The 24437-nt window shown below is 41.0% G+C and overlaps 1 protein-coding gene across 7 annotated transcripts in view; it reads right to left on the bottom strand.

Annotated features, from left to right (window-relative positions):
* The window catches only part of bcas3 (BCAS3 microtubule associated cell migration factor), a 327897-nt gene that overhangs the window by 245944 nt on the left and 57516 nt on the right, over window positions 1–24437 (bottom strand). For all 7 annotated transcript variants that reach the window (XM_027280625.1, XM_027280624.1, XM_027280626.1 and 4 more), the window contains 2 exons: window positions 15375–15508; window positions 9284–9620 (listed from right to left, as the gene is read on the bottom strand). In XM_027280625.1, coding sequence (XP_027136426.1) covers window positions 9284–9620; window positions 15375–15508 — 471 coding nt within the window. The remainder of the gene's footprint in view (window positions 1–9283; window positions 9621–15374; window positions 15509–24437) is intronic.

The following is a 24437-nucleotide window of genomic DNA, read 5'->3' on the forward strand; positions in this document are numbered from 1 at the left end:
ACACGTCAAGTGTTTTCTACATTACTGTATATACCACATCAATATGTGTACAGTCGAACATGTAGAAAATACTGTGATATTTGGATTGTATTTAGTATATAATAACAAATGATGTGCCACCACTTGCCAACACACCTGTTTAGCTCTACACCTAGTGTAAGACAAAGACTTTGAAAGGTTAAGCTTCGGGGACATTCAAATCAAAGAGAAATGAGAGAACAAATCGTGTGAAGAAGACGGACAAGCTGCAGCAGAACAAAAGCGGGATGTGAAACCTATTGATTGTGTGACAATGGCAGACTTTGGCTTTTCAGAGTGTGCACTTTTCACATGGTAAGACATAAGCTGGAAGCCACAAATGCCATCTGTGTGTAATGGCAAGCCAGCTTTATTTCTTTATCTCTACCTTCCAATTTTGCAAATCAAATAATGATGAGTGCAACAGCGAGCACCCGGTGATAAGAGGGTTTAGTGGTTGTGGAGATTGAGTTATTAGGGTTCGTATAAGAAGGACAGAGGTCTCTGGCGGAGCCCGAACGGCGGCCAAGATACATATTCCTCGCACTGTGTATTTTTGGTCGCTTTAAAAGCCCTAAAAGTACAGGGGAAGGCTAATTTTCAGGGTAAACAGCTTGTTCGATTGCAGTGTGGTTTTGCGCTGAGCTTTCCGTTTATTGACTCAAGCCGAGCTGGGCTCTGGCTCCTCTGCCGACCACAGAGAGAAGCCTGCCGATGGAGCCTGCAACAAATACAAGCCGCTAACACTAGCTTACCTTTGATGGCACACAACTGTTAAATCAAATGTACTGAGTAATGTACAAAGCCAATTGCTCTTCACTGTGTGGCAGGTTGAGAGGAAAACATGCTTTTAAAAGAACATCTGCTCCTTTTACAAAGTCATTTCCTGTCCACTGCTGCCTTTTCATTTGTAGGGTCAAATTATTATTAAGATATAGACAGGAGGATTTCAATATGATGCACATCATGCTCTGTGAAACTCATGAATTATGAGAAGAAACTAAAGTTTTCATTTTCAAAGCAGTTTAAAGATAAACAGGTCTTCACTCTGTCAGTCATCTTCTAAAGACGATAATGAAAGAAACAAGCAAAAAGACACAGATTACAGATGAGACCTCTCCATGTTCAACACCGAAGTATTCAGACTGCCTCTTTAAAAAAAAAAAAAAAGAACTCCGAAGAAGGGCTGTGAGTTGTTTTAGCTGGAGGAAGTGACCATTCATTAAAAAAAGCCAGAGAAATTTCCCCTCTCTTTCACTGCTGTTAGATTTGTATCAAGGCAAAACCCTCGCAGCACAACTCAAGCTTTACAACTCCTTTCCCCCTCCGTCTGTAGGGACCGGCTGTTCCGCTCCTTCCTCTCCAAAACCACTGAGAATCCTGACCACACAGCGCCACATGGAGGACAACGCCGGTACTGAAACACAGGGCTGCCGCCAAGCTTTAATGTACTTCCATGCTTTTGGGTAACTACAGTACTACAAGTAGTACTTATCCATATATTCACACTCATTTATTAATAATTTCCTAAACAATGTTTTTGTTTGGATTTTTATTTTTTATTTTTTTTAATAAAAGTTAAACTAAAAACTGTCAAATCTTTTGAAAAAATGATTGAAAAGTTCACTTTCAGCATATTAAAGTGACAAACGTATTAAATTTTCTTGAATTGTAGCTTCCCACCGGGCCAGAGAAGCACAATAAAATAAATGTACATGGATGTTAAAGCAAAGGAAGCAATGCTGTTGTGCACTGATAAAATGTGTGAACAGCGTGTTAGGGAGGGTGAGCGCAGGAACACGTGCTTTGTTTTTTGTGTAGATGCATGTAAGACGTTGGACAAGGTCACTGATAACGCTGGTCCTGACCCTTCATCATCTGTATGTCAGCTACACTGAGGCACAGCAACACAAAACTCAAACACATTAGCTACTTTGTTTGTTTGGCCTGTGATGATGTGAAAAGATTTTGTGCTCTCACTTTAAAATATCACTTTAATGGTCTAATGTAGAATAAAAATGTCAATCTTGAATTTCACACATTTCACTTTTTTTTCAGATATAAAAATGTGATCAACTGTGGACACAAACAATGTAATATATTGTCACAATATGATGCATTAAAGGTAAACTTGGACACTTAAATAGATATTCCTTGATTTACCTGAGAATTATAATTTCTGGGTATGATTGACATTTAACTGTCAGGTTTTCCTATCCCATGGCAGCTTCACCTTTAAAACATTTGGTTGTTATGGACTTATTACAGCATTTATGGTGTTATTCATGTTTTCCTCCTGAATTTATTTCAACTCTGTACTTTTCATTTTCAAATTGTTTTGCCAGCTTGAACACTCTTGTCTGTGTAACAATATATTCTCAGTCTGAACTCTTCAGCCAACATAGACAAAAGATATGAGGTAGTGTTGAATTTGAAATATCTCCAATTGCAAGGCAACAACTCCATCTGCTGAGGAAGAGCATCAAGACCGATGATGAAATGTATTGTTCTGTCCAGGGGTAGTTCCAAGAAATCAGTTTGAAGTTAAGTTAAGTTGTTTGTGATGAAGATTTGAAAGATGTGTCGTGCTGATCATGTTGGCTAACTAGATGAGGCTGAAAGCGACATCAGAGCGACTACAATAGGACGTCGAACTGAGAAGTTAAAATAAAAGAGAAAAGTTAAAATTAAAAAACATGGTGAACATTTGGGCCTGTGGCGGCTTTCTGAATGCTGCTTAGCTCATTCTCAGGCTGGACACTGATCCAAGGCAGACAGCTCATCATGATGACTGAAGTCTGGACAAGTCATCTATCTCGCCGCTTCATACTGTTTACACGTTTTTAGAAATGAACATGCTAACTCGCTCTGTTAGATCCGTCGGCTATCTCTGTGAAACAGAGCTCTTCAGCTGTGCTCTGTAACTGTTTAATGTACAGGGACTATACTGTCAAAAACAGGGTCACGCTGAGGTCGTGTACATACGTGTGACACACCAGCAGTTATGAGGTAATGTTTCCTTGGCATCGACCTCTGCACAGCGTTGGTGTTTTTCACCACAGGACGATGACTGACGAAGGGGAGCGCTGGGGGAGGGTGCGAGGAGGCGAGATAAAACAAAAGTCCAAACCCAAATAAGCAAGCCGTCAGCCTCTAATAGCAGAAAGGAAGTGCCCCTTTATCAACAAGTGAATTAACAGTTTCCCGTCACACCTTGTTTTTTGCCTCCCCCTTTCTCTCTGAACCAGCGCCAAGGCCCAGATGGCCCCGCGATCGGACCACCAGGGCTTCTGCTCTGTGAGGAAACAAATCTGTTGCACTGACTAATAGCCTCGTGTTGATGTTTTATGGTTTGGAAGTGTATGACCAGCGCCTTTGTATACACACGAAAGGCACCCATGCATGTTAAATAAATGCACACCAAAGTCATAACTGTCACGAGAGCGTCGCAGGGATGGAGAGGCAAGAGACGTTTAACAGTATTTCATGTTGAAAGTAGAACAGCTGACTGCTAATCAGCAGATAAAAGCCTGATCTCAGTCTACCGCAGCAGAGAGCCAAGTACAGCCCTTCACAGAGAAATATGAACACAGATCAAATGGGAATATCAAAGACGCTTTTTAGATTATTATGATCGAGTTGTTTTTGGAGCGGTCGAAACCTGTTTGCGCTGCACACTGCTGTATTATACAGTACTGTGGCTGGATCTGAAAAACATCTGAATAATAAAACTCCACAGTCGCTGCCATGTGCCTGGTATAGCCTCAATAACCTCTGCCCTGCGCAGAGAAACTGCACTTACTAATCAAGCCTTGTATGTGCTGGGCCGCAGACAAACCACACTTTACAGCATGGGATGGTCACATCATGGCCATCACCTCAAATGACAATACATTGATCACAAAGAGGAAAGAACTTTGGAAAAAGCGGGACAAGAGGGGAGAAGGGGGGTGTACTGTATAGAGGGACGTAAATAGCCATTCCAGATTTGAACTGTGACAAGAAGATGGCCAATTGCAGCCTCTATTTTTAGGCCGAGCTGGCTGCCTTTGGCTGGCAGCTTTGAGAAGGATGTGTACTTTTCTACAGTTCCTTCCCAAAAATCAACGCTGTCCTCGCTGGCGACAATCACAGAGCAGCTGTTGTGGCTAGGTGGCCCGGCCCCGACTTGCCTCACCCTGCTGCTTCTCTGCCAGCCTAAGAAAACCGCCTTCACTGCCCAAAATTCACACCCCGTGCGCAAAAACAGGCGGAAGGCAGACACAAAAGCAAATGTGACTCAATGTGTTTGCATCCGGTGAAAATTGCGCAAATTATGGAGTTTTTATCAACGCTGGTGGCAGCGGTAGTGGTGGAGGGGGGTGGATTTCTAAATTTACATGTGGCAGGATGCCTTGGAGCCAATTTATCTTGAAAATAACAGACACACAAAGACCTACATGACCTTGCCCCACAGAGAGCTCACTGGTGAACTGATAATGACCCACTGCGATATGCACGTCTTGGTACTTTTCTATCATAAACACATGCTTGCTCTTTGAGGGTGAGGATCATCTTGTTTTGGTGTAAGAACTTGTCTGACATGACTCAACCAGAGAAACTGCATTATAAAATGGCATAGTGCATAACAGCACTTTATAATACTCTGCTGCTGTCCATAGTAAAGGCACTGCACTGCAAAAGGTGAAATTAAATATCTTATTAACTATCTTATTTTCATTACTTTACTTTATCAAAGTGCATAATAATAAAATGATATTCTTTATTTTTCATGTAAGATAGTCAATATGTGTTTTCTGATCAAAGAGAGATGATCTTGAAAGTGGATGAAATGGATTCATTGATCAGACTGATCAACACTGTGGATGTTTTTCTTGTTAAATTATTATTATTTTGTTAAATTGGTTAAACACACTATTGTGCAGTATAGTCATAACATAACAACAGTGATATCCATTCATGTGGTCTGATATGATAACAAAACATCACTGAACATTTCAGCATGTTTAATGTTTGTTTGACTGAAATGAACTGAGTGATTGTGTAACTTAGCATTTGTAATCAAGTTGAAATTGAAACAGCTGTCTGCACTAACATGAAGGGAAGTTTAATAATTGTAGAATAAAAGTTATGACAAACTTATTTTAAGATGGCAGAGACTGAATGTACCATCATGTTAACTGTCATGTTAACTGTTAACCCTAACCCAGCGGTGCAGTGGTTAAGCACTCTGATATCATCACTTCAGCAAAAGTGCTGGTACTATCAACTTTTACCTGCATGAAGGGGGTGTGTAATAAAAGTCAGGAGTGTGTAAACCTCTGTGTGTAAGTAGAGATGAATGAATTTCTGCATCTCCTAAAAATCCTTTCCCTGCAGACCTCTGAACTCAGGTCTGATGCAGACACACTGCTGAAGCACTGATGAGCCAAACCATATTTTAAACACTGTCACCACTACAGTTTGTCTACCAGAGTTTACACTGAAATCTTTAAATGAATGTCCTGCCAAGTTTATCATAGGGACTGTGTGTAAGAACACATTTTACATTGTGCTGAAAATGGTTTGTGTTTCTTTATTTACCACTGCTCTTTGTCAGACATCATTTGTACAATGATAGGCAGCGTGGGTTAAAAGGTATGTGATGTCTCCAGGCACAAAGTCACCTTACAAAATAAAAAAGGCCAACGTGACATATTGAACTTCAAAAGTGATAGACGCTACAATATGAATGAGGCTGAAACACTAGAAGTAGTTCACAGTGTGGTGCTTTGTGTTTATCAGGAAGTGAGTTGTGCCTGTATGGTGTGGATTAGCGCCTCGATAAAAGCGGTGTGAAACCTGACTTCAATTTCATGTGGACTAGATTATGAACTGTAAAATATTAGTCATGAAAACCTTCCACTTTCTCCTCGAGAGTCAAGCAAATTCTTCACCGCTGCTCGTTTATTCTGACATGAACTTTTTTTGTGTTTTGCCATAAAACAATGATCAGTCCTGTAGATAGTTTATCTTCTTCAAATGTATACACACACACACACACACACACACACACACACACACACACAATAAGGTATCAATGTGAGGACTAATTGTTGACAGGTGGCCCTAACGCTCTCCTTTGAAACAAAAGTGTGATTTACGAGCGCGCTCCCTGAGACCCGGCCTTTCAGCACTGCTACTACAAACTTATCTTTCTCTCCCTCTGTCTGTCACTCCCCCTCCTTTATTCCCCCTGTCCTATCTCTACTTCATTTTTCTCAATTGCACCTCATTACTTTGCTCACTCACTTTCACCTCCTACCCCACTTTGATGTTTCTGTCCCTCTCTGTCTCTCATCGCGGGCAGAGCAGTGACTCTCCAAAGTCAGACATCCTTTTAATGTTTGATGGCCTATTTTTCACAGTGTGGAGGAATGTGTGCGTGTGTATGTCTGTGTGTGTGTTTTGGCGTAGGGGTTACAGAGGGGTCTGGGTCTAGACGAGGAAGACAGGAAGGAGAGAGGAAGCAAGGGTGCCGTCTTTCAAGAGCATGTATGTGGGTGCATGTGCGTGGCTGAGGGTGCAGTGTGAGCTCTCGGGGCAGGAAGATGACAATATGATTTGAACCTGAACTCGAGGGCTCAACATGTCCTGCCACCTATTCAGGTCCACATAGAGACTCAAAGAATATTTTCAAAGAGGAAGGCTTAGGAATAACAAATTGTGGCCATGAAATGCACTCGTAATAAGTGACATGGACTGTAATATCAATATGTTGGGATACTGTAAATGTTGAATGTAGAGGATTAAACAGCTGACAAATTGAGGTACTCCTTTTTTTTCTAGCCCTGCAGTATGAAGAAGATTATTTTTTATATGTTTATTTAAATATTTAACTAACAGTATTTTTATGAATGTGTTTAGTTATTTTTGATTTGTCAGGTAACATTTCATTACATTATGGCAGTTTCTGGCCAAATCAATTCTAAGCAGGGAACAGATGTAAAGACTATTTGTCGTAACTAGTAACCCAGACTCGACAGGATTTAAGCCTCCACATATAATATTTCATCTCATGGTGCGGCAGACATTTCACAGAATATTATCATATCAGCCAACTCAGTTGTTAAGTTATTAAGACTGACCTTCTCATGGTTGACTTTGAACACACACGCACACACACACACACAAACACACACAAACACACACACACACACACACACACACACACACACACACACACACACTAAAAGAAACAGATATTACAATTCAAACACCAGCTAAAAGCAAAGAAACTCGTAACAATGACAGTAAATCAATGGATAAACGACTGAAATGGAAAATAAAAAGTTGAAAGAACTAAAAATGTTGGAAAAATGTGACAAAGCTGATGGTTTTGAAATGGTTTTAAAAGCTAAATGGTGAAAAGGCTGAAAGTTGAACAGTTGAAACAGCTAAAGGCAACATGTAAATCATTTAAAATGTTAGCTCGAAGAATATATGAATAGTGGAAACATTCAGCTTCTGCCTGAAACATACTTCAGACAAAAAAGGTCAGGAAGCACACGTCTAACACAACAAGAGATCAGATATGGAATATATCTGATGTTTCACTCATTTCTGTCATCTGTATTCTGCCCTTCTTACAGTGGAGCCTCAACACGTTAACACCGAGCTTGGAGGGAAACTGCAAGGTTAAGTGGAGCAAGTCTTTTGGGGAATACACTTTCCTCCATGACCTAGATCTGACACTTTTTATACAAATACTATTTCATCGAGAACAGTTAGAGTTTTTTGAAGTTTTCACTCAAGTAAGCTGAAAACCACATCGAGCATCAAGCATATAAAAGAGTTCGTAAAATACTTTTGACTGTAAAATTAGCCACTTGTCAATTCCCAGTCATTTGATTCTGTGAAGTGTTTATCAAGTTTGTGACCTGGCCCTGCTGCAGTGCACCTAACTAAAGCTCAGGGATGTTCCTGGAAACCCATGACTAATGACAACTGTGAGATTTTATACTGAGCAACACCTCCGGGGTCGAGCGGTGCAGCGGACACAAAGTGTGTGTTCATCGCTGTGTATCTATGTCAGCTAGGGACACACAGACAGTGTGAGCAGCCTTCACTGGTGTTTGACAAACAAGGGAGACAAGGTTGTGGCAGAAAGATCAGAGTCCCTGGAAAAGAGCTACAGAGATGACCAGTCACTGGAAACACACACACACACACACACACACACACACACACACACGTACACACACAGATACACACACAGGACTCAGTTGACTCAACTGTAGCCTAATGCAACTACTAATACTGTACTTCTATTATTGCAGCTATATAGAGCCTTTTAAGCCCCTTTAAGTCCAGTTCTTTCATTATTTTGGGTGTACAGTACATTAATCTATGCCTTGCCTTTCTCATTACAGACTCAGTACGCAGCACCGTGGTGCTTTCAGTGATTTGGACACTGAGGTACTTAAAGCAGTCTACTCTCTTCATTTCCTCCCCTGGTTCATCCCAAAGATTGCTATCGAGATTTTTTTTTTTTTTTTTCCAGAAAAATAAAAACAATTAAATCACTGTCAGTCATGGATTAAAGCAAAAAAAAAAAAGTCTTTTGGCTGAAGTTATATTCTCACATATTAACTAAACTTTACAAACCAAGACTCAAAATGAGCTCTGTGACATCACAGCTCTGTGACACAGTCAAAAACTGATTGATAATGAGTCTGTGCTAGCTAAGCAGCTAAACTTTAACGCAGATACTCCGTGTTTAGATCCCGCCCTGATGTGGGTCATTATACTGTCACTGGTCAGGCGACACACACTGTAACAATAGCACTGGCAGTAGAGTGTGACAATCTGTCAATAAAAAAATCAGCCAACACCTTTGTTTCTCTCCTCGGATCTACAACGATCTCGTAAGTGGCCTCTGTCAACTCTCAATGATAAATCTGCCGTAGTGACGGAGAACTTTAATCCATGCCTTAAGTGACCATAAAGACTTTCAGTAAATTCTGAAAGTTTTTTTTTTTTTTATATTTTGTTGTTTCCATTAAACTTTATAATGTGACGATTCAAACTGAGCAGAAAAATGTGTTCATGCAAATAATGCAAATAAAGCTAGTGTCAGCAGGTATCAGTATTTACAACCTGGGAATGAGACTCAAGAATGAACAGTATGACTGACCCCAGCTTTGGACTCTGAATACTATAATAAGAGGCAACGATATCGGTAAGCCATTCTCCCTCTCTTTCTCCCTCCTTCTCAGCTCCTCACCATGCAGTGGAGACCCTGAGGGACTGCTGGACAGGCCAGGTATGGGGCTACAGCGACCCCCAATGCCTCCTCCTCCACCCAGGATGCAGCCACCTCCTCCGATTCCTCCTCCGATTCCTCCTCCTCCTAACGCAGCTGCCCTGTTCAGCTCCTGTTCGATCTCCTCCAGGCCGGCGCTCTTTTGGAAGCGAGACATCCGGTTGACCACCCGTGGGGACATGTGCGTGCGGGCGCAGGGTGCACCGCCGTAGGGGTTGATGGGAAACACATGGGTCGTGCCTCGGAGGGTGCTGATGGCTACCCAGCGACTGTCCTGGCTGAAACACATGTCTTGGACCTGGACAAAGACAGGACAGGGTCAGGGGTCAGAGAGGGTTGTAGAAGGGTGAAACAGGGAATGTACAGAATGCACAAAATCATTCATTTCACACATTTTGGGGGGTTTCAAAATCCATCACTGTATTTTCATGTTTACACTGAAAGGCAGCTGATGTAGCCTGTAATAGTGCTTCAGCTGCAGCATCATCTGTAACTCTGCAAACCATACACTTAAAGGTCCAGTATGCAGGATTTAGTGAGAACTTGTGGTGTAGTTGTGGATTGCAACTGCTTGTCTCACCCTCTCCTTCCTAGTGTGAAGAAACTAAAAGATGATCTGATGCTGTTCTACAAATTCTTCTTCAGAGCAGCTCACATGAGGTTAACACTTGAATCCAAACTGAAAACAATAATGAAGGTATCCATGGAGAGGTGTGAGTGTGTGTCTGCAACATCAAGTTGACTCTACAGTTTTTGCCTGTACTGGCCAATCACCAGCACGGATTAGCCCACGGGTCAGGTTGTGAGTCGTATACTGCTTTAACTTGTCAGGTCTGTTCCACTGCTGAGCTTTGCAGGTTTACAAAAATAAAAACATGCAGGACTTTGCAAACTTGTTAAAAGTTGTTTGTTTTTTTTTGTGTGTGTGTGTGTAACGTTTAATTTTAATTCATGTAGTATCACTCAGTGAACGGGAGCACCAATTTTCAGTATTTCACACAAAAGAAAGGCAAAAAGAAAATCAGCAATGTATCAGTAAGAAACTCATAACAATTAAAGGCCTGCAAATAAAAAGTTAAGATTGTTTTATCTTTTCTTTTTATTTACATTGTTTAATTGTTTTCTTGACAACAGTTGTTAAATAACTATTAATGAATGCAATACTTGATCACTTTATAACAGCAAACCAAAGCTATATTTGAGCATGATGTTCAGTGAACTCACCACAGGTTATCACCCTCTTTTGATAAGACACTTTTGGCTGCATGTACAAGCATCTATTTTAGTGGACACCAGCTGGATTAACTCCACCTCTCCAACTATCTACCTGTCCTGCTGTTAGCCTCTGGACCTGCTACTTCATTCATTCACAGAATGATACTGGAAGAGGCTCAGGCCCAGCCTCGGTCCAGGAGCTGACAACATAATGAGCTGCTGTCTTAGCAAATCAGGCGCTGATTACACACAGACTGCGGCCTTAGATTTGATGAAAAGTGCAGCTCACTGTTGTGTTCTTGCCATTTTCTAACTTCCAGGAAATCTGGTGTGTGAGCTGCTGAAACAGTGCTGACACTGAGAACGTAAACAATATATATTCTTATACAGAGATATGTAATCAGAAGTTTTTACATTTTACAGTTAAAAAAAGTATGACTGCAAAACTGATATTTTGATTTTGGCACATGCTTAAGCTCTCAATATTATATTACTAGTCATCTTCCTGCAAGGCAAAAGAACAGAACCCATATGTCTCAGAAGAAGGTAAAATCCATTGTACTGTATGAACCACCTTAACCTGAAGAGGTGTGGAACAGAAGACACTCTTAGACATGGTGGATATAACGAGTGCCTCGTACCCAGTCATGGAACATCTTAAGAAGCTCTAGAAGCTGCATGAAGTATTTATCATTGTCGTTCTGCTATCCTGAACATCGGCATCTTCATTCAGTGACAAGTCTTCTGACCAGTCAAGGCTCATTTACGCTGCATATCTCATTCACCCATTCGCATATATTCATACACTGATGGCACTGGCTGCCATGCAAGGTGCCAACTGACCACACCATTCGTACACATTCACACACCAATGGTGCGGCCTTCAGGAGCAATTTGTTCAGTTGTTCAGTATCTTGCTCAAGGACACTTCAACATGCTGAAAAGGGCTTCTGGAAGGTAACCACGTGCTTGCTGGCTCGGCTTTAACTTACTGACTTCAGTATACTATGAGTACGGGTTCTCCTGGAAGCAACCAACCATCCTTAGACAACCACTTAGATAAAAAAATAAAATAAAACTAACTGCCAGATATTTTGTCCAGGTCTGGTTTCAGCAGCTTCATACAACTTCTCTACATCACCAAGTAAAATATGACTAGTATCATTCTCTTCACTACTCAATGTAGAGAAATGAATACACATCAGACCTCTAATTAACGTGACTTGGAGGAAATGTTTATCACACAGACAAACAAAGCTGTTTGAGTGTCTTGACTAACGCTGTCCAAGGTGAGAGGATTAGACAATAACTTTTGGCAAAGGTAAAAACGAGCGGTGTTTGCCTGTGAAAAAACAAGAGCTGATGGCATTCTTTGTTAGTCCTCCTCCTCAAACAGCGACTGACTCTCAGAGAACAGACACTTGAGGAGATAGGATCTCTTTGAGCATGTCAGACATGCAGCAAACCAGACAGATAGGCTGCATGAGACAATACAAGCAAAGGAGAATGGGAGAGAGAGGGAGCGAGAGAAAAAGACAAAGGAGTGACAGACTGAAGAGGTGATAGCATCTACACAGCACCTATCATTCGACATACTATTAAAAATCGAGGCAGGGAAAAGTGGATGGGACTGGAAGAAAATGAAAGGAAAAGGTCCAAGGAAAAGTTAAGATGAGGAATGTCGAAATCTTTAGCCGGCAAGCAAGTCAGCCAATCAGCAAGACAGCTCCGTACCTGCAGGCCTCTCTAATCTTTTGCCAGGTCAGACCAGGTAATTGTCCCCAGCAATGACAGTTAATGGGGCATCCTCTGCATACCAGACAGTTACTCTACTTCACAAAGATGAGTGAAAGAGGAGGCCTGACCTCTGTTTGGGTTAATTAGGGATGACTTGGAGATGAGAAAGGGCTACTTTGTGTGTGTCGTAATTGGTCGTAATAGACCTGTCAGATCTCCAACTGTAAATAGGTGCCTGGACTTTACTGTCAAATCCATTTTTATCAGGCAGGAGGATTACCTGTGATTGTACAGTCACAGTGTGACAGCTATGCACATATCAAACAGTTGTCATGTGTTATCTTAAAAAGGTGGAATGTAACCGTATTAAGTCACATGCATGCGCCGGTGTGGAGGTTGCACATTCCGGAGAGACTGGACGACTCTCCCTCCCCGTCCTCGTACACAGAGTACACTCGATGACATCCTTGGCCATCAGAGAAATGCCAAGAAGACTTGTTTAATGCCTCTTTTTTTAAAAATCAGTGTACAACTGTTAGAGAGATTAGGCAGCTGTGTTCACCTGAGAGGAACTCTGAGGGAATGACAAGAATGTGACAAAGATGGACAGAGGGATAAGAGAGATGCTTTTATGGAACTCAAGCGTCTCTGTGTTCAAAAGGAAATATGAAGAAGGTGTCAAGGACAGAATAAAAAATAAACAAACAGGCGTGTTATGGTTCACTGCAGCTTCTGTCCTTTGCTCCATATTGCTTAAATTGGATTGGTAATATACAAGGCCTGAAAATCCAGCCTGTAATAATGGATAATACTCATTTTGACTGATTACACAGATTTAATAGAATTTTAAGGGATGCAATAATCAGCATGCAGCATTAAGATTAGTGCTGATATTTACACACAATTTAGGATATTGGCTATGAAATTAGCAATCCACACTGAATGTGTGCTGGGATGTTCTTGTTATGTTTTGTACATTTGTTAACTTACCAAAAGAGAGTGTGTGTGCACTGTTCTACAATCATGTAGAATAACGATAATCCTATTTCAAATCCAGCATTGTTTACTAGCCAGCACTCTTGTTCTTCCCTGCCTTTGTTGGCACAGTGCTTTCCTGAGTCAAGACCTTTGAACCTGCCCACTCCACTATGCTCACTGATTCTAGTCATCAGAACATGAGACAGCCACCTCTCAATTAAAAAATGACCAATCCAAGTGTTGTCAGCCTGCGTGCCAGAACCAAGGCGGAGACCGCTACTGACAAGCTAGATGCTGCTATCAAGACTGTTCATAGACAGCATGTCTACTCAACATTTATTTTAAAAACCTAGCAAAACCAGTATGTTGGCATGGCTTGTGTGTTGATCAGGGTTGACTGCCACCCATGAGCATGAGACAAACAGCTCCATGGCACGACCAGAGGTCAAGAACTAAATATTGTTGGAATGGTGCATACCTAAACTTAATAACTCTATGTCAGTTGTCAATATTGAGCTTTTTATCTTTGCAGGTCTCTGATCAGATGTCTAACTGGCCCTGAGCCCTAACTTTTTTATAAGTTTTTGTCATACACATGTTCGTACAAAGCTGATTAGAAAACCAGTTACCCGTATACATGGCCATGCAATCAACATTCTCCACAAGATATCTGGCTGAGGAAATCAGGTGTTTGTATTCTACCACCCAGTTTACAGGAACTAGGTTTCCAATCTATCCAAAGTCGAAGAAATCAGGTTCCTGCACAAAACCTCCACTAGCCTGGTGACTTTAGTGCACGTACACGCACTGACATTATCAGCCCTGTAAACCCATATCACTGCAATCATAGCTGATGGTGCAAGGCTGCAGTTTAGCAGTAATGGAGTGCCACTCCTGGAACCTCAGTTACTAGTGTTCTCCAGTTTGCTCCATGGCTGCGCACACATCTACATTCAGGTCCTCCTTCAGCCCCTCACAGCTGTTATCAGCTGTAGGTCTGTTTACCTGGCCTCGGGTCACTGACAGCCAGCCGCATGTTTGGCCCACTGGAGACAGATAAGGCGTCTCTCCACCCACCTAACTGAAGACTTTATCACTCTCCACTGTGTGTCTGAGTGTGTGTGTGTGTGTGTGATGATAACCCCTGGCCCAAGCACTAGGCTAAGGCCAACTTTCAGTGTTTACCAACAGGTAGGATCAAAGTAGGCTCAGTGTGCAGTCGGTCAGCGGACCTGCCGTTTGGTCATACATTAACTATAGGCAGGCTGTGAGAATGCATGTGTGTGATGGTGTGTTTTCCCAGTCGATAATCCTGAACCGAACAAGGCCTGAAGTACTTCTGTTGAGTAAGCACTTCTAAGTTGCCCTGCAAAGTCTCTGATTTATTATTTTACATGAAATACAACCACACACAAACACGCAACTGTGGAGAGAGATGGTGGAATGATACTGATAATGCCTTATAATGTGATGTCCAATAATCTCATAAAGGTGTATAAGTCATTTGTCCACTGACATTTGGTCATATAGTGTATTACAAAGTACAGCACACTATAAAAATGTTGAAACAAGAGTTAAATTAAGAAAATAGTGAATTTCCATGTCTGCCATGCACATTTTTACATATATCTGACACACAATGTAATCGTATAATAAGAGTAAATACTATTGTCAAATGGGACAGCACACGTGTCTGACAACATCTAAAACTGCTTTAAACACAGCCAACATCTTCATAACTCATGTCATTGACAATTTTTCAAAGACGCTCTCCTCAAATGCTAAAGTTCCATTAGGATGGGTTGGAGCTGAAGAAAGAGGAGAACAGAGGGGACGAGTAGAAGAAGACTGTAACATGAAATGATTTGTTCTTGTATTTTTGTGAACCAGCAGTCAGATGTTTTTTTTTTTTTTTTTTTTTAAACATTTTAATATCATGGTTGATTTCTCCCACAAATTGTCTGTTTTAAATTAGTGTGGTTTAGCAGGCAGAAGAATAACAGTGAAATTGGACAGTTAAGAGGACGATCTTTTACTGACAGGAAATAAGGCAACAAATCTAGCAGTGTGTGTGTGTGTGTGTGTGTGTGTGTGTGTGTGTGTGTGTATGTGTGTCTCAGACCTTGGCCTCAGTTTCCCCACGATGCAGGGTATAGAGATGGTGGATTGCGCTCTGTGAGGACGCCCATGGATGGGTGAGAATCTGGAAGACGTGAAAATCGTGGCCCAGAGTGTCGGCAGTCACCAGCAGCATTCCTGCAACAAAACACAAGTATAGTCATCAGCATTAGGAAGCACTCCCACAACTGGCTTCAGCATAGGCTGCTTATCATTAGCATTTATGTTGTCCATCGAGGTCTTTGTTTCATTGGGTTATGAATTCACAGCATTTTATGTTTTTTTTTGTTTTTTTTGCTTCCACATAAATGTGTTGTTTATTTTACTTATTACATGCTACATTTAGTATTTGTTAGCAGTGTTTAATGCTGCAATGTCTAGTACATACTGTCTGTGTTAACAATGAGATTATTTTTATTCCTCCTCTGCATGCTGGTTTTAGTAATTATATTTTTATGACTATATGTATTTTATTATGGTAACATCAGGCCAGGAACTAGAGGTATAATTCTATCACTAATGATAAGAGCACTAGGTCAGTCAACAGACTGAAAGATGGGTTCTCAAATAGTTTTGAAGGGGCATCCCATCAATTGCATGTGTTAAGGTGAGTGTCGGAAGGAAGCCAACGACAAACTGCAGTTCCTTGAATGTCCACTTGAGGCTGGTTACAAAACCAGTCAGTCTCTATAAGCCCCCATGTTAAAATGTCCAACAAATGTCCATGACGACAGTACTGGGGGTGATTTTTTTATTGAACTTACCTGAATAAATAATATTAAGGCTTAAAGTTATGCAGAATTAACAGTGTGACTGTTTTGATTGAAAGGTGGTCCCATCACAGGCATCATTCAGCCAGGAAGTTTAGTTCATTTAAGGGGCTAAAAGTCAGAATCTGACAAGCATTACAATAAAAATCAAGTACAAACAGATCTTATATAGATATTATATATCTAGATATATCTATATAAGAGTTTTCTGTAGACATACAACAGACTTACAACAAATGTTGTCCTTAAATGCCAACTTTGCTGTATAAACTTCATTAAACTTACTGAACCAATATGATGCAGTGACACTGAATCATTTAAGGAGGAAATCATCAGGTGGACTAACTAGACTATGGAAATCACTTAAAAATGTATCCTTTTTCCTAACAGGACAGTTCTAAACATACATATATAAGTAGAAATTATTTGATGTCTTTCTTTTATGACATTAAGTTCACAAAAAAACAAAAAAAGAAAACTCTTCTGTTGTATTGCTGTTCAGTTCACCAAAGATACACTAAATTGTGCCAGTGTGTTTAAACACTGTCACTGGTAAACTGATACAAAGTCAGGCCAACCAAAATATTTAAACTGTATTTCACTCCAGCGGCTCACACGAAAGCAGCCAACGCCACCAACTGTGCAGGACACATGCTAGACAGCATGACAGAATTACTGTGCCTTTAAAACAAACAAACCAGCCCATTAAAACAAAGCCAGCTATCGTTTGTCGTCGTCATAAAATGTAGCCTTCTCTCGCATGATAGCTCGGTCTGGTTAAAAGCAGGGTTCGAGTCGTGTGCTTCTTCAAGGACAGACAAGATGATGAATGTCTGTAAAATGGAGAATCAATGTATTCATACATCCGTGTATGGTATGGGTGTGTGTGTGTGTGTGTGTTTGCGTGCACACTAAGATTCACCGAAACACTGAACCACAGCTCAGCACAAGTGTAACCCCTACTGACAGGCCCATTCATTTGGTCCCGTTTTATTTGAAGCTCGTCAAACTCCAGAAAGTATAGGCCCTCACCATAAACAACATGCTCAACAAACCACACCAGAACAAACCCAGATCTAAACTGGCTCGGTCGGGAAGAACTCCACACTGCTTTTCAAGCGCAACCCAAAACCCATCCCCAGAAGCCTTCTGAGATGTTACAAACAAACCCGTAGACCGGGCAGTAACTCAAAATGTTGGAAACGCATCACTGATGCAGAGTGTAAGATTAAAAAAAAAAAAAAAAGAAGAAGAAATGTCCAAACCTCTGTCTTTTTGACAACTCCCAGACATAAATGATATTAAAGTAATTAGTAATTTTCCTCTGAGTTTTTCCCCATGGAATCTTTTATGTGGAGGCTGCAGTAGGTTTTAATTAGTGGCCAGGCTTTATTGGGTGGCATGTCAAATGTGAACAGAGGAGGCTGGAATGGCATGAGATTAAAAGGATTCAGCAACACGTGCAAGGAAGATGGAAAACACTCTGTGGAAAAAAAAAAAAAAAAAAGTGCTACAAAATTTTTGCACATTCATTCAGAGTTGAGAGGTTTCTTTTTTTAAGACTTGTGTATGACTGAAGAACACTTATATTTAAAGATGATGGAGAGGTGGAATGAGGGAGGTGAAGAGCGGATGAGCGATGGGGTCATACAGATTATCAGAGGTGGAGGGAGGAAAGTAGACGAGAAGCCAAGTGAAGTGTGCATTAAGACAGTGGTTAGCTATTCATGCTGTATCAGAGCGACCAGAAAGCCAGAGAGCTAAGGCCCAGGGCCTGTAAACTCTTGAAAACCCACGCCCCAAACGAGGTGCCAAGCCACAAGAAGCATTTGCGTCAACTGGGAATACAGAGAAAAAAGGGACGGGGCCCTTCTAATTATAGAGTCTGGAAACGGAAGCGCAGGGTGATTAGGAGTTGAGGCGCTGCGGTCTGTTTATCTGGGAGCTTCCTCTCGCTCTCGAACCCTCTCTCCCCCACACTCCACTCTCTTTCTTTCTTTCTTTCTTTCTTTCTTTCTTTCTTTCTTCCTCCTCTCTCTGTTTTGGTCGAGCCCTGCCCACCGGGTGGCTGGAGAGTCTGGCCTTTGGGTTTCTGACAGATGAGACTTGGCCGCTGTGTTTTGGCCAGGGCCGGCTTTTCTCTTCTTGCTGATGGTAGAGTCTGAGCTCCAAAAAAGTAACAGCTCAGAAAGGCTGGAGAGCTTTGTGAGCGCAAGTGCCCGAGGACTGGGGGTTTTGTGGCCTTGTTGAAATACAGAGGCCCTCGCCGTGAGGCGTCAGTCGGTTAGCCCGCGGGAAGGCCAAATTAAAAAGTAGCTGAGCTGCTCGGCGGGTGAAAAGAGAGGGTTTCGGGGAAACCAGAGGCTGGCCGGACCAGGGTTTGACACGTCCTATTTATAACACCTCGTCTCAGAGGTTACAGTGTTATTTACGATGTTTTAGTACCGAAATCGCTGGCACACGCACTTAGACATGCGCTAAACTGGAAGGGATGACCTCTAATTTGCCATGTGTGCGAGACATGCGTCCGTATGGGACATGAGGGAAGTGATATAATCATTTCCATAAATATCTGCTTTGCTTTCTGTTTTTTCCTTCCCCTAAAAATCTTTTTGTTTTGTTTTGCTGCAGGGTTTACTGTCCCATCTCTGACCATCCAAACAGAAAACATCTGCTCAATCCCATTAATAGTGGGAGGATGTTTCATTTACAAAGTGGTTGGGCTAGCTTTATTCTTGACAAAGGCAGATGGGATGAGCGAGCGAGCGAGCGAGCGAGAGAGAGAGAGAGAGAGAGAGAGAGAGAGAGAGAGAGAGAGAGAGAGAGAGAAAGAGAGAGAGGGGGAAAAGCAAAGAAAGAAATGGAGAGAGCAACAAAGAGGGCGGTGATTTCCCTACTTGGCAACACAAAAGGCCACAACAAAACTAGTCCACTTTTTAATTAACAACACTAGGCTCAAAAAAAGCTTTGAAAATCGGGAAAATCTCAAATTATAACCATGTGGAAGGCATAAAGCTTACAAGATGGAGTACTTGGGGGACTCAGATAGCTTTACTGTTACCAGGATGCATAAACTTCAGAGCAAATGAGCCCAACACACAAATGAAAGAGTATCCATCGTAAGACGAGGCTTTGTCTTCAGGGCTGCCAATTTGGGGGGAAGGACAGGACTGTGTGTGTGTACATGAGTGTATGTCTGTATGTACTTACACATGAGCTGAGCATATACAATACACATTTACTCTGCATTCTGTATACACAGCTAACCAAAGTGTTAGTGCTGCTATGGGTATTTCAACCACCTAGGAACCATTCACCATAATTTATCTGCTCACATTCCTGCTACTACCCCTCTACTGACCCTCTACTAAAAACCAATCCACCTACATCAGTTGCAATCCTTTAAGAAAATTTAACCCTAAGCTGTTAAATTCAGTCAAAAAACCTGACGACTTTCCTCAGTAGAATGCCAAGAGTCTGGCCTTCTAACTATAAGATACTCTGATGGTTATATAAGTGAAGTAATAGATTAATAGGTATGCGTTCTCTTCTTAACCAGTGCAAATGTGGCTACTTGCTACAGTGCTAATTGAAGGAGGGAGGAGAACGCCCTACTAATCCTTTCACCACCACCACAGCACCGCACTAATATACGAGCAGCTTTATTTCCACCGGGCAGCAGGGTAGGCATTAGGGTTAGTCACATGCTAAAAAGGTCAAGCCAAAGTCAACCACCAAGAGGTGGTGGTATTAGGGAGGGTGCAGTTAGACTAATTACATATGTATTTTAGAAATTATCAACACAAACTGGTTTTATTCTTAGCTCGAGAATTGAATTGGAGTTGATTCAAGTCTGCATGTGTTATTATCTTCCTGGTTTCTAATTACTTAGTTTATATGTTGTGTCAGAGACTTTTCCAGGCTGTAGAAAGTGCCTGATCAGCACAAGGCAAATGCCATCTTGGATACCAAGAGATATGAGTTTTAAAAAATTGTAAAAAATTGTATTTAAAAAAATTTGATAACATATGTATATGCTAATGAATTGGGCCTGATCTTCATACTTAAGGTCATCATTTTTATCGCTGTAACACTGTACTCAACAGAGGACTTATAAGGACCTCAAATCTTGAACACAGCAATGTTGCTACAAAGAATTCTGATGGGGCAACAAACATGAGTGGTAAGGCGAGGTTTATCTAAACCACTTTATTTGGAGGTCAGGATGAAAATAGGTGCAAACAAGATGTTGGTAACAATCCTTCATTGCACTAGAAAACTACAACTTGAGCGTGTTCACATGAGCATTCTTACCAAATTCTGATCTAGATCTGAACTGTAACAACCTAACAAATGAGCATTTTAGAGGTTATGATGCCATAACGTCTAAACTGGCCATCTGACAGCTGGAAAACAAACTTGGCTGGGCTCTCTGTTCAACAATCTGTGTACCAGTATTAACGTGGCTAAAACACCCCAAACAAATCTTCTTGTTAGCTTGTCATTACCTTTATCTACACATATATGCAGGTATAAATGTATTTGTGATAAGTTAGGATCAGCTGATAACATCTGAACCTGAACGAAAAAACATAAATGAGCTAAACCCTAACACACCAAACCCTCACACATCTATCCTAATAAAAACAGAATTCCAGGGGAATTATTAGCATCCTTAAAAAATGACTCAACACCGGAAATGCTGTCATTGTTGACCTCCAACAGTTGAACTTTTCACCTGGCTACAGGTAAAAGTCACAGGTGAATGCAGCGACATCATGGGTGCGGTTACCAAGGCTGCACGGTTATTTTCATTATCCATTAATCTGTTGATTATTTTCTTGATTAACCAATTAGTTAGTTGGTCTGTAAATTGTTAAATATTTTCCTGATTAATTGATTAATTTTATAGTTGACAACTAATCGATTAACTTGTCCTTATACTGATAAAGCTACATGTTAGCACACTCCCTCACAGACGACAGTCACAGTGATCTTAATAGGGCATGGTGCCACTTTTGTGGGTTTCACAGGTTTCTCAAAATTGTGATAAATACCTAGACCTCATGCATACTTTATTCTACAGAGGAAGAGGAGGACATGAACAGGGAAGGAGACCTGAAAGGAATGGGGAGGTGGAGGGAGAGTGAAGGCCGCAAAGAAAAACAGAGCAAACAGAGAGAAAGAGGGGGGAAAGGTTCTTATGGTTCATTTGATGTACAGCGGGCTGAAACCAAGGGTTGTGTTTTTCTACGCGCTTCACAGGCAGACCACCTGTGAGCACTTAGATATTAATAGATATGAAAAAAGGTGTGTGTGTGTGTGTGTGTGTGTGTGTGTGTGTGCGTGTGTGTGTGTGTGTGTGTGTGTGTGTGTCTAACCTAGCTGAGAAGCTGCCATTAGTTTGATATTACTATGCTGGAGCGCCAGCTTTTAACAGGGCAAAACTCGGCCGGCTTTAAAGTCGTGCCGACACACAAGGGGCAGGCACCGTAGCGGTCAAGTTCACAAAGCGTGACTGTTCTAAAGGCAGAGCTCCAGGCTTGTTCTTTCATCACCTTAAGTGGAAAACACACTACTTAAGTCTGTTTTTATGGAGCATTTACATATTTGCACACTTCCTGCTGGAATTGTTTAAAAGAAAGGAGAGAGAGTTTGATTTTGTCATACGCCAGAAGGCAAGGAGGTGAAAATGTTAAGGAGGCCACTGCTCCTGCTTCACCTGTGAGAGTTCATCCGCCAAAGTCAGAGCCCCAATTTACTGCCACTAATCCAAATTCCCAGTGAATCCTAATACTTTGACTTTGTTTTCTTTCTGTGGTTTTCCAACATAGGACAAACATGTTCTCACAGCAGCTTAGAGAGAACTTTAACACCGGGCCTCTTTTGATGCCATGTTTAAAAAGCCCCAAAACAAATTGCTCCTGTCCACAATCTCCTGATAAAGAATTTGGGACTGTGATCAGCAATTAATCCCCTTTTTGAGCAAACAGGCAGACACTGAGGCTGGAGAGGTAAGCTCCTTGCATTTGCACGGTCTCTTTTAAACTTCTCTTCAGACTTCTGTTCAGTTGTGTTAACTAATGAAATCCCTTTAAACATTCACAGCCGCTGGCCATAGGTAAGATTTCACAGTGCTCCAATTGTCCATTCATTTAAAAGAAAAAAGAGTGTAATGGAGCTGTTTGTGTGGCTACATGAGCAAGTTCAGTTGATTCAGATGTTTTTACACAATGTTGAAAATTTCTGAATTGCAAAATCGAGATTTCATAGTCTTGTCTCTGTCAAAAGAACAATGCCATGGGCCATTTGGCAAATTAGATCACGATCTGAGTCATAAACAGTAATATAAACTACACCGTAGACATGCATGCAAACTTTGTAGCTGGAGAGTCCATAGACATATATACATAGACGCCGCATTGAGCGGGTTGGTCGTTGGTCGCGATACGTAAACGGCGCCGCCATATTGGTTCGGGCAGATCTGCCCGTAAACTAATACAATGAAATGGACTGAACTTCAGAAAGCGCCTTTCTACAAAGTTCTTCAAGTTAATGTCTCTTATACACCCATTCACGCACACACTAATATATCTGGGGAAACAAACAGGCACCAAAAACAATGTATGTAACTTTTAAAGTGATGATTATAAATGTTTACTCCTTATGTAAGCACCAAACCAACGTATGTATTTTTCTAATGCTGAGTGTTTACAGCTACTAATGTGTGTAACACTGTTACTGTGATGATAAATATTGAAATATTTATATTTAACATTTAATCTGTGTCTATAATAACCAGATCCTGAAATGTAGATGTGACATGAGGGTTTTCTGAATAAAGAGCACACACATATACACACACACACACATATATATATATATATATATAGTTAGTGTGTGTGTGTATGTACACGTTAGTGCTCTTTATTCAGAAAACCCTCATCTACGTACGATTCAGCGCTCAATGCGGCGTCTATGTATATATGTCTATGGGAGAGTCTACCAGTCATGACCACCATGCAACTGGTGCTCGTCTGTTTTTCTGGAATAAAAAAAAAAAAAAAAAAAAAAAAAAATTGTGTACCTAGCAGCAGAAGTTAAAGATGGTCCATGGCAAAACTGACCAGACTGCCATTAAAAAAAAAGGTTTTGATTACCTCCTGACCTTTCTTCTAGGACTAAAATATGGTTTTATATCAGTTTTGTTTTGACTAAATGGAGTAACATCAAGGTGTTTGTGACACATAAAAATGTCATTTTATCCTACAATACTAAGTGTGGCCACTTATGCTACAATGATAACTTATTTTATAATATGTTTAATAAGTGTAAAGAAATAGTAAATTGTCAATCAAGATTTTTAGTCTGTGTTTAATTCCTTTCCATGGACACTGCACAAACAAACAAGTGTTCAAATCATGGGAACAAAAACTTTGCAACTTGCCTCTTCCCCACCAAGCCACCCACCTACACACATACCGTAAAGGAGTTACAAATGACTTGCGTGTTACCACAGTGTGTGGGCTGTGAATGACTCTACACTGCTGAGGTGTCTGGTGTGTTGATGAGTGTCGGACACAGGGGTGAGCTGGGGTGAGTTTTTCTCAGCCAAGCTTTCCGTAGACCCTGAGTCGAATTACCCTGCTTAACTCAGGCCACGTAACCATGTATCACTATTTTCCAGATGAAATCTATTGTTTATTTTAAATTATTGTTTCCCTTAAGCTTCATCTTGTCTGGGTTACACTGAACTACTGTACATAATCTGGCCTCAGTATTCAATACCTTTAACACGTGGCTGATTCATTGCTTCTGGTCAGTGCTGGTTTTACTTGCACAAGGTCCAGAAATGTAGTGAGAGTTTATACTTTTAAGAGCTGAGATGTTGTTTTGTGAAAAATCTTGTTGACAGATGACTAGACATTGGTGGGCTAACAAGTTTTTCCAATGCAACATTTCACCAGTATGGCTTGGCTAAAGTAAATCAATCTATCAACCCTATCTGTTACAGGAAAGGCTGTGTTACTGGTACTGCTTGATCGCAATCATATAATTTGATTCCCATTACTGAATCCCAAATGTGACTGAGTTTTGTCTGAGTTCCTTGCCCATTTCAAAAAAGCATTTAAACTGAAGAAATATGAACCACCATGATTCTACAGTAGCCTAGAACTGGCAAACACCAGCTTTAGAAGTTGTGGTAGTTTTGGTGGTGGCAATGGGGGTATGGTATTGCAATCTGCATCCTTAATGCAATGCAAAAGACTGTTGTTCCCAAAATCTAAGTAATTTGT

This window comes from Larimichthys crocea, chromosome VII (genome assembly GCF_000972845.2).
Source record: "Larimichthys crocea isolate SSNF chromosome VII, L_crocea_2.0, whole genome shotgun sequence".
NCBI classification, from domain to species: domain Eukaryota; kingdom Metazoa; phylum Chordata; class Actinopteri; family Sciaenidae; genus Larimichthys; species Larimichthys crocea.